The sequence below is a fragment of the Tursiops truncatus genome, chromosome 1 (genome assembly GCF_011762595.2).
Source record: "Tursiops truncatus isolate mTurTru1 chromosome 1, mTurTru1.mat.Y, whole genome shotgun sequence".
In the NCBI taxonomy this organism is placed as follows: domain Eukaryota; kingdom Metazoa; phylum Chordata; class Mammalia; order Artiodactyla; family Delphinidae; genus Tursiops; species Tursiops truncatus.
In genome coordinates this window covers 182,923,265-182,937,665 of record NC_047034.1, presented here as the reverse complement: position 1 = coordinate 182,937,665, position 14,401 = coordinate 182,923,265, and the positions used below count along the sequence as shown (strand labels likewise).

General features: G+C 47.9%; 1 protein-coding gene across 1 annotated transcript in view; it reads right to left on the bottom strand.

The window, feature by feature from the left end:
- CFAP74 (cilia and flagella associated protein 74) overlaps positions 1-14,401 on the bottom strand; it is a 57,926-nt gene that overhangs the window by 26,797 nt on the left and 16,728 nt on the right. Inside the window, 2 exon segments of the mRNA XM_033841420.1 lie at positions 6,601-6,763; positions 7,829-7,993. Coding sequence (XP_033697311.1) covers positions 6,601-6,763; positions 7,829-7,993 — 328 coding nt within the window.

Sequence of the window (14,401 nt, the reverse complement as noted above, 5' to 3'; positions counted from 1 at the left end):
ATACATATGTTCCCACATCCCCTCCCTCTTGCATCTCCCTCCCTCCCACCCTCCTTATCCCACCCCTCCAGGCGGTCACAAAGCACCGAGCTGATCTCCCTGTGCCATGCGGCTGCTTCCCACTAGCTATCTACCTTACATTTGGTAGTGTGTATATGTCCATGCCTCTCTCTCGCTTTGTCACAGCTTACCCTTCCCCCTCCCCATATCCTCAAGTCCATTCTCTAGTAGGTCTGTGTCTTTATTCCTGTCTTACCCTTAGGTTCTTCATGACATTTTTTTCCTTAAATTCCGTATATGTGTGTCAGCATACAGTATTTGTCTTTCTCTTTCTGACTTACTTGGATCTGTTCTTTATCAGGTCAGTGATTTGCTAATATTTTCTGACAGTCAGTGGCTTATCTTTTTCTTTTTTTGCGGTACGCGGGCCTCTCACTGCTGTGGCCTCTCCCGTTGCAGAGCACAGGCTCCGGACGCGCAGGCCCAGCGGCCATGGCTCACAGTCCCAGCCGCTCCGCGGCATGTGGGATCTTCCCAGACCGGGGCACGAACCCGTGTCCCCTGCATCGGCAGGCAGACTCTCAACCACTGCGCCACCAGGGAAGCCCTCAGTGGCTTGTCTTTCATTCTCTTAACAGTCTGTTTAGAAGAGCAGATAGTTTTAGCTTTGATGAAGTCCAGAGGTTTTTTTTTTTTTTTTTTTTGATGTACAGTTTATAGTTTAAACCGTACAGTTTAAAGAATGGCTCATGCTTTTGATGTCATACCTAAGAAATCTTTGCCCAAACCAAGGTTACACAGATTTTCTCCTGTGTTTCTTTTAGAAGTTTTATAATTTTAGGTTTTACATTTAGATCTATGATTTTGAGCAGTTTTTGTTTACAGCGAGAGGAATGGATGGAGGTTAATTTGGGAGCATATGTTTATCTAATTGTTAAGGTCTCATTTGAGGACAAGACTTTCTTTCTCCAAGGAATTACCTTTGCATATTTGTGTGGGTCTATTTTTGGACCCTTTATCCTGTCCCACTGAAACCCTGTGTCTCTCCCTCTGCCAATATCACGCTATGTGTTACTCCAGCTTTAGAGGAAGTCTTGAAATCAGGTAGTCTGAGTCTTCTAGCTTTGTTCTTTTTCAAAATTGTTTGTTATTTTAGGTCCTTTAGATTTCTATATAAATTTTATTTGTTTAAAAATTTTTATTTATTATTTATTTTGGCTGCACTGGGTCTTAGTTGCAGCACACAGGATCTTTAGTTGCGGCATGCATGCGGGATCTAGTTCCCCGACCAGGGATCGAACCCAGGCCCCCTGCATTGGGAGCTTGGAGTCTTACCCACTGGACCACCAGGGAAGTCCCTCCATATAAATTTTAGAATCAGCTTGTCAATTCCCATAAAAAGCCCTGCTAGATTTTGATTAGAATTGCATTCATCTATAGCCAGTTTTGGGAGAACCGACCTCTTAACAATATTGAGTCTTTCCATCCACAAGCTCCATGGATCTCCCAATTAATAAATTGAGGCCTTTGATTTCTTTCATCAGAGCTTTGTAGTTTTCAGCATACAGACCCTGAACATTTTTTCTTAGCTTTATAACTTACTAGTTCATGTTTTCGGTGCTATTATAAATGATACTTATAAAAATTTAATTTCCAATTGTTAATTTCTATCTAGAAATGTGCTTGATTTTTGTATATTGTATCCTGTGACCTTGCTAAACGCACTAGTTCTGTAACTTTTGGGGGATTCTTTGAGATATTCTAGATAGACAGTCATGTTGTCTGTGAATAAAGCTGATTTTATTTTTTTCTTTTCAAATTTTATTTCTTTTATTTCCTTTTCTTGCCTTATTGCACTGAATAGCTATGAGTGAATGAGCATCTTTGCTGTACTCCCAACCTTCAGGAGAAGCATTCAATCTTTCATCAAGTATGATGGTAACTGTTAGGTTTTTTTTTTTTTTTTTTTTTTGGTACGCGGGCCTCTCACCGTTGTGGCCTCTCCCATCGCGGAGCACAGGCTCCGGACGCGTAGGCTCAGCGGCCATGGCTCACGGGCCCAGCCGCTCCGCGGCATGTGGGATCCTCCTGGACCGGGGCATGAACCCGTGTCCCCTGCATCAGCAGGCGGACTCTCAACCACTGTGCCACCAGGGAAGCCCAGGTTTAGTTTTTGTTTCTTGTTTTTCAAAGATGCCCATCATCAGGTTGAGGAAATTTTCTTCTACTCCTAGTTCACTGAGATCTTCCATCACCAATGGATGTGGAATTTTGTCAAAAGCTTTTTCTCCATCTGTTAAGACGATCATAATGTTTTTTCTTCTTTCTTCTGTTGATATGGTGAATAATATTGGATGATTTTTCTTTTTTTTTTTGCGGAGCACAGGCTCCAGACGCGCAGGCTCAGCGGCCATGGCTCACGGGCCCAGCCGCTCCGCGGCATGTGGGATCTTCCCGGACCGGGGCATGAACCCGTGTCCCCTGTATCGGCAGGCGGCCTCGCAACCACTGCGCCACCAGGGAAGCCCAATATTGGATGGTTTTTGAATGCTGAACCAGCCTTGTGTTCGGAGGACAGACCCCGCTTGCTTATGATGTATTATCCTTTCTCACATCCTGCTGGATCCATCTGCTAGTATCGTAATGAAGAGGCAGAGGAGGTTTTGACTGTGAGCACGTGCTTCCTGGCACTTTACCTGTGGAGCTCCTTGAGTTCTGAGCTGAAGCTGCACTTCTCCAGAGAGGGTTGGCCTTTGTGTGGCTGGGCCCCGAAGCTCTTCCAACCTGGGACCACTTTCCCCTAAAGTCTCGGCTGGAGACAGCACGGGGTCACAGGTCCAGGCTGCAGACCCACACGGAACTGGCTGATGGTTTTCTTCTCTTTTTTTAAAAAAATAAATTGATTTATTTATTTATTTTTGGCTGCACTGGGTCTTTGTTGCTGCGCGCGGGCTTTCTCTAGTTGCATCGAGTGGGGGCTACTCTTTGTTGCAGTGCGCGGGCTTCTCATTGCGGTGGCTTCTCTTGTTGCCGAGAACGGGATCTAGGCACGTGGGCTTCAGTAGTTGTGGCATGCAGGCTCAGTAGTTGTGGCTCGCTGGCTCTAGAGCGCAGGCTCAGTACTTGTGGCCCACAGGCTTAGTTGCTCTGTGGCATGTGGGATCTTCCCGGACCAGGGCTCGTACCCGTGTCCCCTGCATTGGCAGGCGGATTCTTAGCCGCTGCGCCACCAGGGACGTCCTGGCTGATGGTTTTCAACCATCAAGGTGACCCCCTCGCCACCTTTAAAGGGCAAGGGGCCCACGCTGCTGCTTCCTTGCTGCTCTGCTCTGGGGCAGCTCATACTCGTGATGTACTTGTCCGCCACGTGTGCAGCCCTCTGAGGCAGACCCTTTGCTCTGAGCACTCCTGCCACGCCCCATGCTGCAGCCGTGGGGAAGGTTCTGGGCCAGCAGGTCTCAGGGGCCCACGCTGGGAGCTGCACAGCTGATGTGAGGACCCCCACGAACCTCCCGTGGGGGGTGGCCCAAACTCCACTCGGAAGGTGGCCCCTCCTGACGTGTGGTGCTGGGGGTCAAGGCCAGCTGACCCCCTGAGCCAGCACAGGAGGCAGAGGAGGTGAGGAGGGAGCCCTACCCACTCACCCTCTGTCCCCCTGGGAACAGAACCATCTATGTGCACCCCAGCGTCTCTCCTCTCTCCACGTTTTGTAATCTCTGTTCTGATCCGCTGATCCATGTGTCCTTATCTGGACCACACTGTCCTGATTACTGTAGATTTAAAGTACGTCTTGAAGCCACGTGTGAGTTTACAAAAACGGTCTTTTGAAAGATGCTTTCCTGGAGTATTAGAAAAATACCGAGGCAGGGGTCCCATGCACCCCTGCATCCCACGTTCACACCAACGTTTATCAACAGCCCCCCAGGGGCTTCCCTGGTGGCGCAGTGGTTAAGAATCCGCCTGCCAATGCAGGGGGACACGGGTTCAAGCCCTGGTCTGGGAAGATCCCACATGCCGCGGAGCAACTAAGCCTGCAAGCCACGACTGCTGAGCCCGAGTGCCACAACTACTGGAGCCTGCATGCCTAGAGCCCATGCTCTGCAACAAGAGAAGCCACTGCAATGAGAAGCCCGCACACTGCAACAAAGAGTAGCCCCCGCTCGACGCAACTAGAGAAAGCCCGCACGCAGCAACGAAGACCCAACGCAGCCGAAAATAAATTAAAAATAAAATAAACAAATTTATACATAAAGAAAACATATGGAAATGCAAGTACCTAAAATATCCAAAGCAAATACCTTGCCAAAAAAAAGAGCAAAGTTGGGTGACTTAACACTACGTGGCTTCAAGGCTAACCCTAGAGCTACAGTAATCCAGGTGGACAGTGCTGGTCAGGAGCGGTAAATGGGTCAACCGATCGCATACAGAGTCCAGAAGTACACCCACACTTTCAATCCATTTGCAACAAAGATAACAAATCAATCCACCAGGGAAAGGAAAGTATTTTCAACCTGTTTTGCAGGAACAATGGGACATACACGTGGGAAAAAGAAGAGCCTTGGCATCTACCTCACATCACACACAGAAATTAGCTGGACCACAGACCCAAACGTAAGAGCCATGTCTTATGTCCTTGGGATAGGGGAAAAGTTGCTATAAAGGCATAAAGCGCACACCTCAAAAGAAATGATGGGCAGATTTGCAAACATTAAAATTAAGAACTTCGGGACTTCCGGGACTTCCCCGGTGGTCCAGCGGTTAAGACTCTTTGCTCCCAATGCACGGGGCCTGGGTTCAATCCCTGGTCAGGGAACTAGATCCCGCACGCATGCCACAACTAAGAGTTAGCATGACGCAACTAAAGATCCCTCATGCCGCAACGAAGATCCTGCGTGCCGCACCTAAGACCCGGCGCAGCCAAATAAATAAATAAGTAGAACTTTGGGACTTCCCTGGCAGTCCAGCGGTTAACACTCTGCACTTCCAATGCGAGGGGTGCGGGTTTGATCCCTGGTTGGGGAACTAAGATCCCACATGCCACGTGGCACGGCCAAAAAAATAAATAAATGAAAAATAAAATAAAATTAAGAACTCTGACTTAAGAAAAGAGATCATAAAGGGAGTAAAAGGACGAGCCACGACTTCGACTTGGAGGCAATCTTTGCAACCTCCTAACTGACAAAGGCTAAGTATACAGGATCTGGAAAGAACTCCTATGAATAAATAAGAAAGGACAAACAACCCCGTAGAAAAGTGGGTGAAAAGCTTGAACAGGCATTTCATACAAAAGAAAATACAAATGGTAAACAGGCACCTGGAAAGACAGGCAACCTCACCGGCGGCGTGAGCAGTGCAGACGGGAGCCTCCCTTCCCAGGCCTCCAGACCGACCCCGCGGAGCTGCCCAGTGGGACCCAGCCATGGGCCGCGGGTGGCTGTGAGCTCTTGAAATGTGGCTCCTGGGAAGGAGGAACGAAATTCTCCTATTACTTAATTTTGGTTAATTTAAATCTGAATAGCCAGATGTGACTAGCGGCAGCTGCACTGGGTAGCGCAGTCCCAGCTGCAGCCACGCGGGACAAGAACAGACGCAGTAATAAGAGTGAGGCCGCGCGTCCCCCGCGATGCGGCAAAGACACGCCCCAGGGAGACTCACACACTTGGAGACGCCGCCTGAGCCCCTGCGCGCACGGCCCGCGCCGTGAAGTCCCCCTGATGTGAGCCGGTGGGGGTGGCCTGTGACCGAGGCATGTTCGTGAGAGGAGCCGCTACGCAGAGGACCCCCGCCCAGTCCACGTGGACGCCCCACAGAGCTCAACGCTACACAACCAGACAACTCAGGATGTGCTCCCGCGGCTCCGACGCTGGGGAAATGCAGCCCTTTCTGACCGTGAGCGTGGAGGGAAAAGGCAAAGGGAGGCAAGGGAACGCTGAAGACAACGCCAGAGGGACGCCCCTGGGGAGGCGGTGTGTCCGGTGAGCGCGGCCGCCTGGGCCCTCGTCCTCCTCAAGCTCCACCTGGGCTCGGGCTGCCGACTTCCTGGCTCTTCTTTAAACTGTCCTCACGTGTTACATGCACTTGACTTCCAGACGGAGCCAGCCTGGGGCCTTCAGCGACCCCATCAGCAGAGCCCCCGGCCCCTTCCCCATCCCCTCCCTCCCTCCACCAGGCAGGGCTCCTCAGATGTCCCAACAAGGGCCACCAAGGGCAGGGAGGAGGGCAGTTCCCCTTGTGGCCAGCCTGGTGGTCCAAAGCTGTGCATTTCCTTTAAGCCTTCTGTTAGCTTAAATATGGATGCAAATTTTAATCCACTCCATAACCAGTATGTAGTTGAATACATAAATGCATATGAATATCTTCTTACTCACTTAAAACTGGAGCCTGGAAAAACTCTGCACCGCCCAGCCCCCGGTACCACACTGGCACAACCGGCCTTCACCGGACGCAACCATGCTTGGAGTGGCTCCCGGAATCTGTCCCTCTGGGGCCCTCCGACCCGGCCTGCCAGCCCCTCTGCCTGTCAAACGGCTGGGGCTCGGGGCCCTGCGGCCAAGGTGGCCCAGGGCTGCGTGCTGAGCGCAGGTCGCGGGCCCGGCTCACCTACGGGGCGCCCCTCCTCCTTCTCCTTTATGTCCAGTTTTCCAGACTCCTTCTGGCTCGGCACATCTGCGGGCACGGACTCATTGCCCGCCGTCAGCTGCTTGGAAAAACTGGTGGCGACGTTACTGTCAAAACCCTTGTCTTCATACGTGAAGTTACTGCTCTGAAAAAGAGAACGTGACACCTTTACTGGCAGTTTCCACTTGCCTTTCCCATCAACCGTCCGCACCCGCCATCTGGGGAGGGCCACGTTGAGAGCCTGGCCGTATCCGGGCTGGGGGCCGCGGGCTCCCACAGCACCCCTCAACCGCTCTCTGGCGACCCGTGCCGGGCTCGTCCGGGGCTCAGGGCCCCTCTCGCCCAGGCGGGCTCCGCCTTGGCCCTGTCCCAGAGCCTGCTGCATGCGTGCACGCAGCCGAGTTCCTCCAGGACGCCTGCTCCTCCCCCACATGGGCTTGGGCCCCACAGGCTCCAGCCCCGAGCTCTCCTGGCTTCAGCTCAGATCCCAGCAGGCCGAGAGCGGCCCAACCCCACCTCTGCTCCTTTCCCAGAGGTCACTGGCCCCCAGTCCTTTCCCCTGGGCTCACAACAGACCAACGGAGTGCCTGCCGCGTGCAACTCAGGGGCCACGGGGGGACACACAGGGCACTGCCTGGGTGGAGCTGCCGTCCAGCCGGACAGACACCCACCAGGAGAGGGCTGGTGCCCGCGGGGAGCCCTGAGGGCCCAGGCAGTTGTCCTCACCCCCAAATAATCCCCCCCAGTGTCCATTGGCTGTGCTGGAAGTTGTCTCCACTGATGGGGTCCCACCTGTTTCCGCTTCCTCAGCAGCACACGTGCACAGCCTTCCCGTGAGAGGACCAGGGCCCCCCTCGCACCTTTGGGAGAGGTGCAGGTGCGGGGCAGGGTTTGCTGTGCTTTTCAGCCTGGGGTGTCTGGGCTGGACCGCCCGTCCCCACAGGCTGGGACTTTAGGGCCTGGAGCGCCTGGCCACCACCTTGCCAACACGTATGACGGGACAGCATCCTGCTGCCCTAGGTGCACTCCTTACGGAGACAGATCTCTTCTACCTAGACTGACCGGAGGCCGTCCTGCTTCTGGGCCTTCTCCCGCCCACATCGGCGTGGCCCCCTTTACACTCGTGGGACTGTGTCTCGGGGCGGGAGATGCCACGTGCTGCCCTTGGCCGGGCAGTCACGGCACTGACCAGGAGCAGCAGCACACTCACCGTGCTGAAGACCGACGGGGACGTGTCCATCTCACAGCACTCTGATGCCAGGAGAAACCTGAGCCCGGTGCCCAAGCCCCCGAGGTTGGTCAGCGTGACGGTCCGGGATGCAGTCTCACCCACCACGCAGCTGCCGAAGTCGATGAGCTCCTTGTCGAGGGACAGCTGCCCAAGGACCCCGAGTGAGCCAGGGTGACCACGCCAGGCTCACAGCAAGCTCTCCTCTCCCACCTGTCACCCTGCACCCCTGAGGGGACACAGGAGCGCCGGCTGCCTCTGGCTCATGGGGGGAGGCAGGGCCTCTGCACAGCCCAGGACACAGTCCACATCCCAGAAATCATAGACTGTGTACTGATCATAGCAGTTTGGGAGCGCCTGAGTGCAAGTTTTGAAAAGTCAGAGACTTCCCTGGCGGCGCAGGGGTTAAGAATCTGTCTGCCAGTGCAGGAGACACGGGTTCGAGCCCTGGTCCAGGAAGATCCCACATGCTGAGGAGCAACTAAGCCTGCGTGGCACAACTACTGAGCCTGCGCTCTAGAGCCCACACGCCACAACTACTGAAGCCCGTGCTCCACAGCAAGAGAAGCCACCGCAATGAGAAGCCCGCGCACCGCAACGAAGAGTAGCCCCCGCTCAGCGCAACTAGAGAAAGCCTGTGCAGAGCAACGAAGACCCAACGCGGCCAAAAATAAATAAAATAAATAAATTTATTAAAGAAAAAACTGACATTACATTACATTACATTACACAGCTTACGTTAAAAAACAAGACAGGGAGTTCCCCGGCGGTCCAGCGGTTGGGACTCTGAACTTTCACTGTGGAGGGCCAGGGTTTGACTGCTGGTCGGGGAACTAGGATCCCGCGAGCCGCATGGTGCAGCCAAAAAACCAAAACCAAAACCAAAACCAAACATAAAACAAGACAGATCTCAAGTCAACAACTTATGTTCGCTACTGAAGAAATCAGGAAAAGAACAAACGAAATCCAAAACTAGCAGACAGAAGAAAATAATAAAGATCAGAGCAGAGACAAACAAAAGAGAGAATAGAAAAATAAAGAAAATTAATGAAATCAAAAGTTGGTTCTTCAAAAGATCAACAAAATTGACAAACTTCTGCTACATGGACTAAGAAAAGAAAGACTCAAATTACTAAAATCAGAAATGAAAGTGGGGACATTAATACTGATTCTACAGAAGTAAAAAGCATTGTAAGTGAGTACTATAAACACTCATACCAACAACCTGCAACAAACCCAGATGAAATGTACACATTCCTAGAAAACAAAAACCTACCAACACTGAACCAGAAAGAAATCAGACAATTTGAAGAGACCTGTGACTAGTAAGAACATTGAATGTATCATAAAAAATCTCCTGACAAAGAAGAGCCCTGAACCTGATGGCGTCACTGATGAATTCTACCAAACAGTTACAGAATACCAACCCTTCTCAAACTTTCCAAAAAACTGAAGAGGTAGAAACACTTCATAACTCATCTAGGAGGCTGGCATAACCCTGATACCAAAGCCAGACAAAGATACCACAACAAAAGAAAAGTACAGACCAAAATGCCTTATGAATATTGATGCAAAAACCCTCAACAAAATATTAGCAAACAGAATATACACAATGACCAAGTGGAATTTATTCCTGGAATGTAAGGATGGTTGAATGTAAAAATATCAATCAATGAAGTATGTGACATCAGCAAAATGAAGGGGGAAAACCCACATGATTATCTCAATTGATGAAGAAAAAGCATCTGACAAAATTCAACACGCTTTTATAATAAAAGCACTCAACAAAATAGGAATAGAAAGAAACTACCTTAATATAATAAAAACCAAATATGAAAGCAACATAACATAATATTGCAATAAAACATAACATAATATTCAATGGTGAAAGACTGAAAGCTTTTACTTTAAGATGAGGAATGAGGGAAGGATGCCTGCTTTCCCCACTTCTATTCGACATAGTACTAGAAATTCTAGCCACAGCAATTAGTCAAGAAAAAAACGGTATCCAAGTTGGAAAGGAAGAAGTAAAATTATCTCTGTTTGCACATTACATGATCTTATACGCAGAAAATCCTAAAGACTCCACAAGAAAGCTGTTAGATCTAATAAACAAATTCAGCAAAGTAGCAAGATACAAAGTCAACACACAAGAATCAGTTGCATTTCTGTACATGAACAGTGAACAATCTGAAAAGGAAATTACAAAAACAAATCCATTTACAATGACATAAAAAAAGAATAAAATTTTTAGGAGTTATCTTAGCCAAGGAGGTGAAAGGCTTGTACCATAAAACTACAAAACATTGTTGAAAGAAGACATAAATAAATGGAAACACATCCCACATTCATGGACTGTAAGACTTACTATTGTTAAGAAATCAATATTACCCAAAGCAATCTACAGATTCAATGCAATCCCTATCAAAATTCAAATGACATTTTTTAAGGCAACAGGAAAATCCATTCTAATATTCATATGGAATCACAAGGGACCCAGAATAGCCCAAACAATCTTGAAAAGGAAGAACAAAACTGGAGGAGTCATTCTTCCTCATTTCAAAACTTACTGCAAAGCTACAGTGATCAAAACAGTGTGGCACTAGCATAAAGACAGACATACAGACCAATGGAGTAGAACAGAGAGCCTAGAAATAAACCCTCACATATATGGTCAAATAACTTTTGACAAGGGTGCCAAGACCATTCAGTGGGGGAAAAGACAGTCTTTTCAACAAATGGCCCTGGGAAAAGTGGATGTCCACATGCAAAAGAATTACCTAATTCCATACACAAAAATTAACTTAAAATGGATCAAGGGCCTAAATATAAGACCTAAAACAATAAAACCCTTAGAAGAAAACAAAGGGTAAAATCTTCACAACACTGAATTTGGCAATAATTTCTTAGATACGACACCAAAGGTGCAGGCAATGAAAGAAAAAATGGACAAACTGGACTTCATGAAAGTTGAAAAAATTTTTATATCAAAAGACATTTTCTACAGAGTAAAATGACAGCCCAGAGAATGGGAGAAAATATTTGCAACTCATATATCTGATAAGGGGTTAATACCCAGAACGCACACAGAACTTCTAAAACTCAACAACAACAAAACAAATGACAACCAAATTCAAAATGAGTAAAGGACTTGAATAGACATTTTTCCGAGGAAGACATACCCATGGCCAACAAGCACATGAAAAGATGCTCAACATCACTGATCATCAGGGAAATGCAAATCAAAGCTACAATGAGACACCACCTCACACCAATCAGGATGGCTCCTGTCAAAAAACCCCAGAAAACAACAAGTGCTGGTGAAGACGTGGAGAAATTGGAACTCTTGTGCACTGTTTGTGGGAATGTAAGATGGTGCAGCTACGTAGAAAACAGTGTGGAGGTTCCTCAGATAGAACTACCATAGTTGCTGCTCCTGTCCCATTGTCACATGCCCCTCCCCCTCTCCTGAAGTGACTCCAGGGGACTTAAAGGGCCAGCACACTTTCTTTCCTCCCCTCCTTCATTTTTCTCTTTTTCCTCATTTGTGAGTCAGATATTAAAGTTTAGGACAGGGAAAACCAGGAAGTGACCAGGCACGCCTAGGGAAAGGCTCAGAAGAGACCTGGGAAGACAGTAAGGTTACATCTCAGGCTGACCCTCAGCACAGAGAGAGCTGACAGCAGTCAAAAGGCAAAGAAACAGAAACAATAACAAAACACAGCAAACCCTGGAAAAGGGGAAAACCTGATTTCCAGAGTTACCACATTATTAGATTCAAATGTCCAGTGCTCCACAATCATACAAGGAAACAGAAAGTATGATTCATTCAAAGAAAAAATAAATCAACAGAAACTGTCCCTGAAAAGGACTTGATGGCAGGTCTACTTGAGCAGGACTTTGACACAACTGTCTTAAAGATGCTCAAAGAGGGAAAGGAGGTAAAGGAAGGTGTGAAGGGAGTCAAGAAAATGATGTGTGAACAAAATGGAAATGCCAACGTTTCTAAAAAGAAACAACAACAAAAATCTGGAGCTGAAAAGTACCAGAACTGAAGTGAAAACTCAGTAGCAGGATTCAGAGGTGGATCTGATCAGGGAGAAGACAGAATCCGGGAACCTGGAGACGGGACAATGGGGTCATCGAGGCTGAGGAAGAGGAAGAAAAAAGGCTGAAGAAAAGTGAACAGAGCCTGAGGGGTCTGTGGGACACCATCAAGGGGCCACTATACGCATTGTGGGGTCCTAGGAGGAGGAGAGAAAAGGGCAGAGAGAGAATACTTCAAAAAATAATGGCCGAAAGGTTCCGGCATTCGATGAAAGGTATGATATAAACATCCAAGAAGTTCAACAAACCCCAAGTAGGATGAACTCAAAGAGACTCGTGTTGAGACACCTTCTAATCGGACTGTTAAAGGCCAGAGAAAGAGAGAAAATCTTGACAGCAGCAAGAGAGAAATGACCCGTCACACACAAGGAGCCTGAGGAACATCATGGGCAGGTTTCTCATCAGACTCTTTGGAGGCGAGGGCGCCGTTAGCCCATTTATTCAAAGTGCTCAAGGAAGAAAAATGTCAGTCGAGCATCCTACAACCTTTAAAAGTGAGGAAGAAATCAAGACAGTCCCGGATAGACAAAAGCTGCGGGAGTTCCTCACCACAGACTCGCCTGCAGGAAATGCCCCAGCGAGTCCCGCAGGTGAGAGGAAAGGGCCCCGGACAGTAACTCCAAGCTCTGCAGAGGGAAACACGTGGGCAATTATGGAAGCTGGTGTCACTGTCGCAATGGTTTGTAACTGCACTTTTAGTTCCTACATGGTTTAAAACACTAATACATTATTTTAAAAAGCAATTATTAGTCTAAAAGCTAGTGTTACCGTAACTTTGGTCTGTAACTCCACATTCTGTTTTCTATATAACTTAAGAAACTAATGCATTTAAAAATTTTAGTTCATGTTTCTGGACACGCAAGTTATACAAATGTAATTCTGTGACATCAGTGACTGCGCAGAGTAGGAGCAAAGTTGTAAAGCAGCAGGGTTTTCGTAAGCTGTCGAAGTCGGCTAATACAAACCCAAGTCAGACTGTTATAACTCTAGGATGTTCAATGTAATCTCACGGGAACCGCAAAGAAAATACGTGAAAGGAGATGAGAAAGGAATTTAAACACTTCACTGCATAAAATCAACTAAACATAAAGAAGACAGTCGCGCAGGAAATGAGGGACAAAAGAGCTATGCGGCCATGAAAACAAACAGCAAAAGGACAGAAGCAAAGCCCTCCACAGCAATCAGCCTGAAAAGGAAGGAAACTCTGACCCAGGCTACAACGTGGGTGGACCTTGAGGGCACTGTGCTCAGTGAAACAAGCCAGTCACAAAGGGGACAATACTTGTGATTCCACTTGTAGAAGGCACTTAGCGTCATCGTGTTTGTAGAGACAGAAAGCAGAACGGAGGTCGCCAGGGGCTGGAGGGAGCGCTTAGTGGGGACAGAGCTTCGGTTTGGCAAAACGAAGAGCTCTGGTGAGGGCTGCGCAACAGCGTGAAATGCTTAGCACCCCTGCTGTGCACTAGAAATGGTTACGGCGGTATAAAAAAGAGACTTAAGAACCTAATAATCCCATGCAGTGTGTGAGCCTGACTGTACCCCAGCTTAAAAAATCACAGCTATAAAAGCTGGTTTGGGGACATCTCAGTACATTGGAATGTGCACTGGTGACAGGCGATAGCTAGGAGTGTGGTTAATTTTATTCTAGATGCTGACATTTTATAAGGGTGGGCGCTGAGTGCTGTGATATCGCTAAGTCACTTGGAAGTGGGCCAGCAAACACAGACAGGTGGACAGCTGAGGCAAGTGGGGCACATGCTGACAATGACTGGACTCTGGAAGTGGGTACATGGGTATACACTGTACTCTTCTTTCTGCTCTTCATTACTTTGAAACTTTTCTTAATTAAAAGAAAAAATCCATTCTGCACAGCAAAGGAAATCACCAACAAAATGAAAAGGCAACCTATGGAATGGGAGAAATTATTTACAAATCACATACCTGATAAAGGGTTAATATCCAAAATATATGAAGAACTCACACAACTGAATAGCAAAAACAAACAAACAAACAAACAAACAATCTGATTTACAAATGGGCAGAGGAACTGAATAGATATTTTTCCAAAGAAGACATCCAAATGGCCAGCAGGTACATGAAAGGTGGTCAGTATCACTAGTCATCAGAGAAATGCAAAGCAAAACCACAGTGGGACATCACCTTATACTGCTGGAATAGCTATTATCAAAAAGAAAGAAATAACAAGTGTTGGAGAGGACGTGGAGAAAAGGGAACCCTCGTGCACTGTTGGTGGGAATGAAATTAGTGCAACCACTACGGAAAACAGTATGGGGGTTCCTCAAAAAATTAAAAGTAGAATTACCATATGATCCAGCAATTCCACTTCTGGGTATTTATCCAAAGGCAGGAAATTGGTATCATCAGAAGAGTTGTGTGCATGCCCATGTTCACTGAAGCACCATTTACAAAAGTCAAGACATGGAAGCA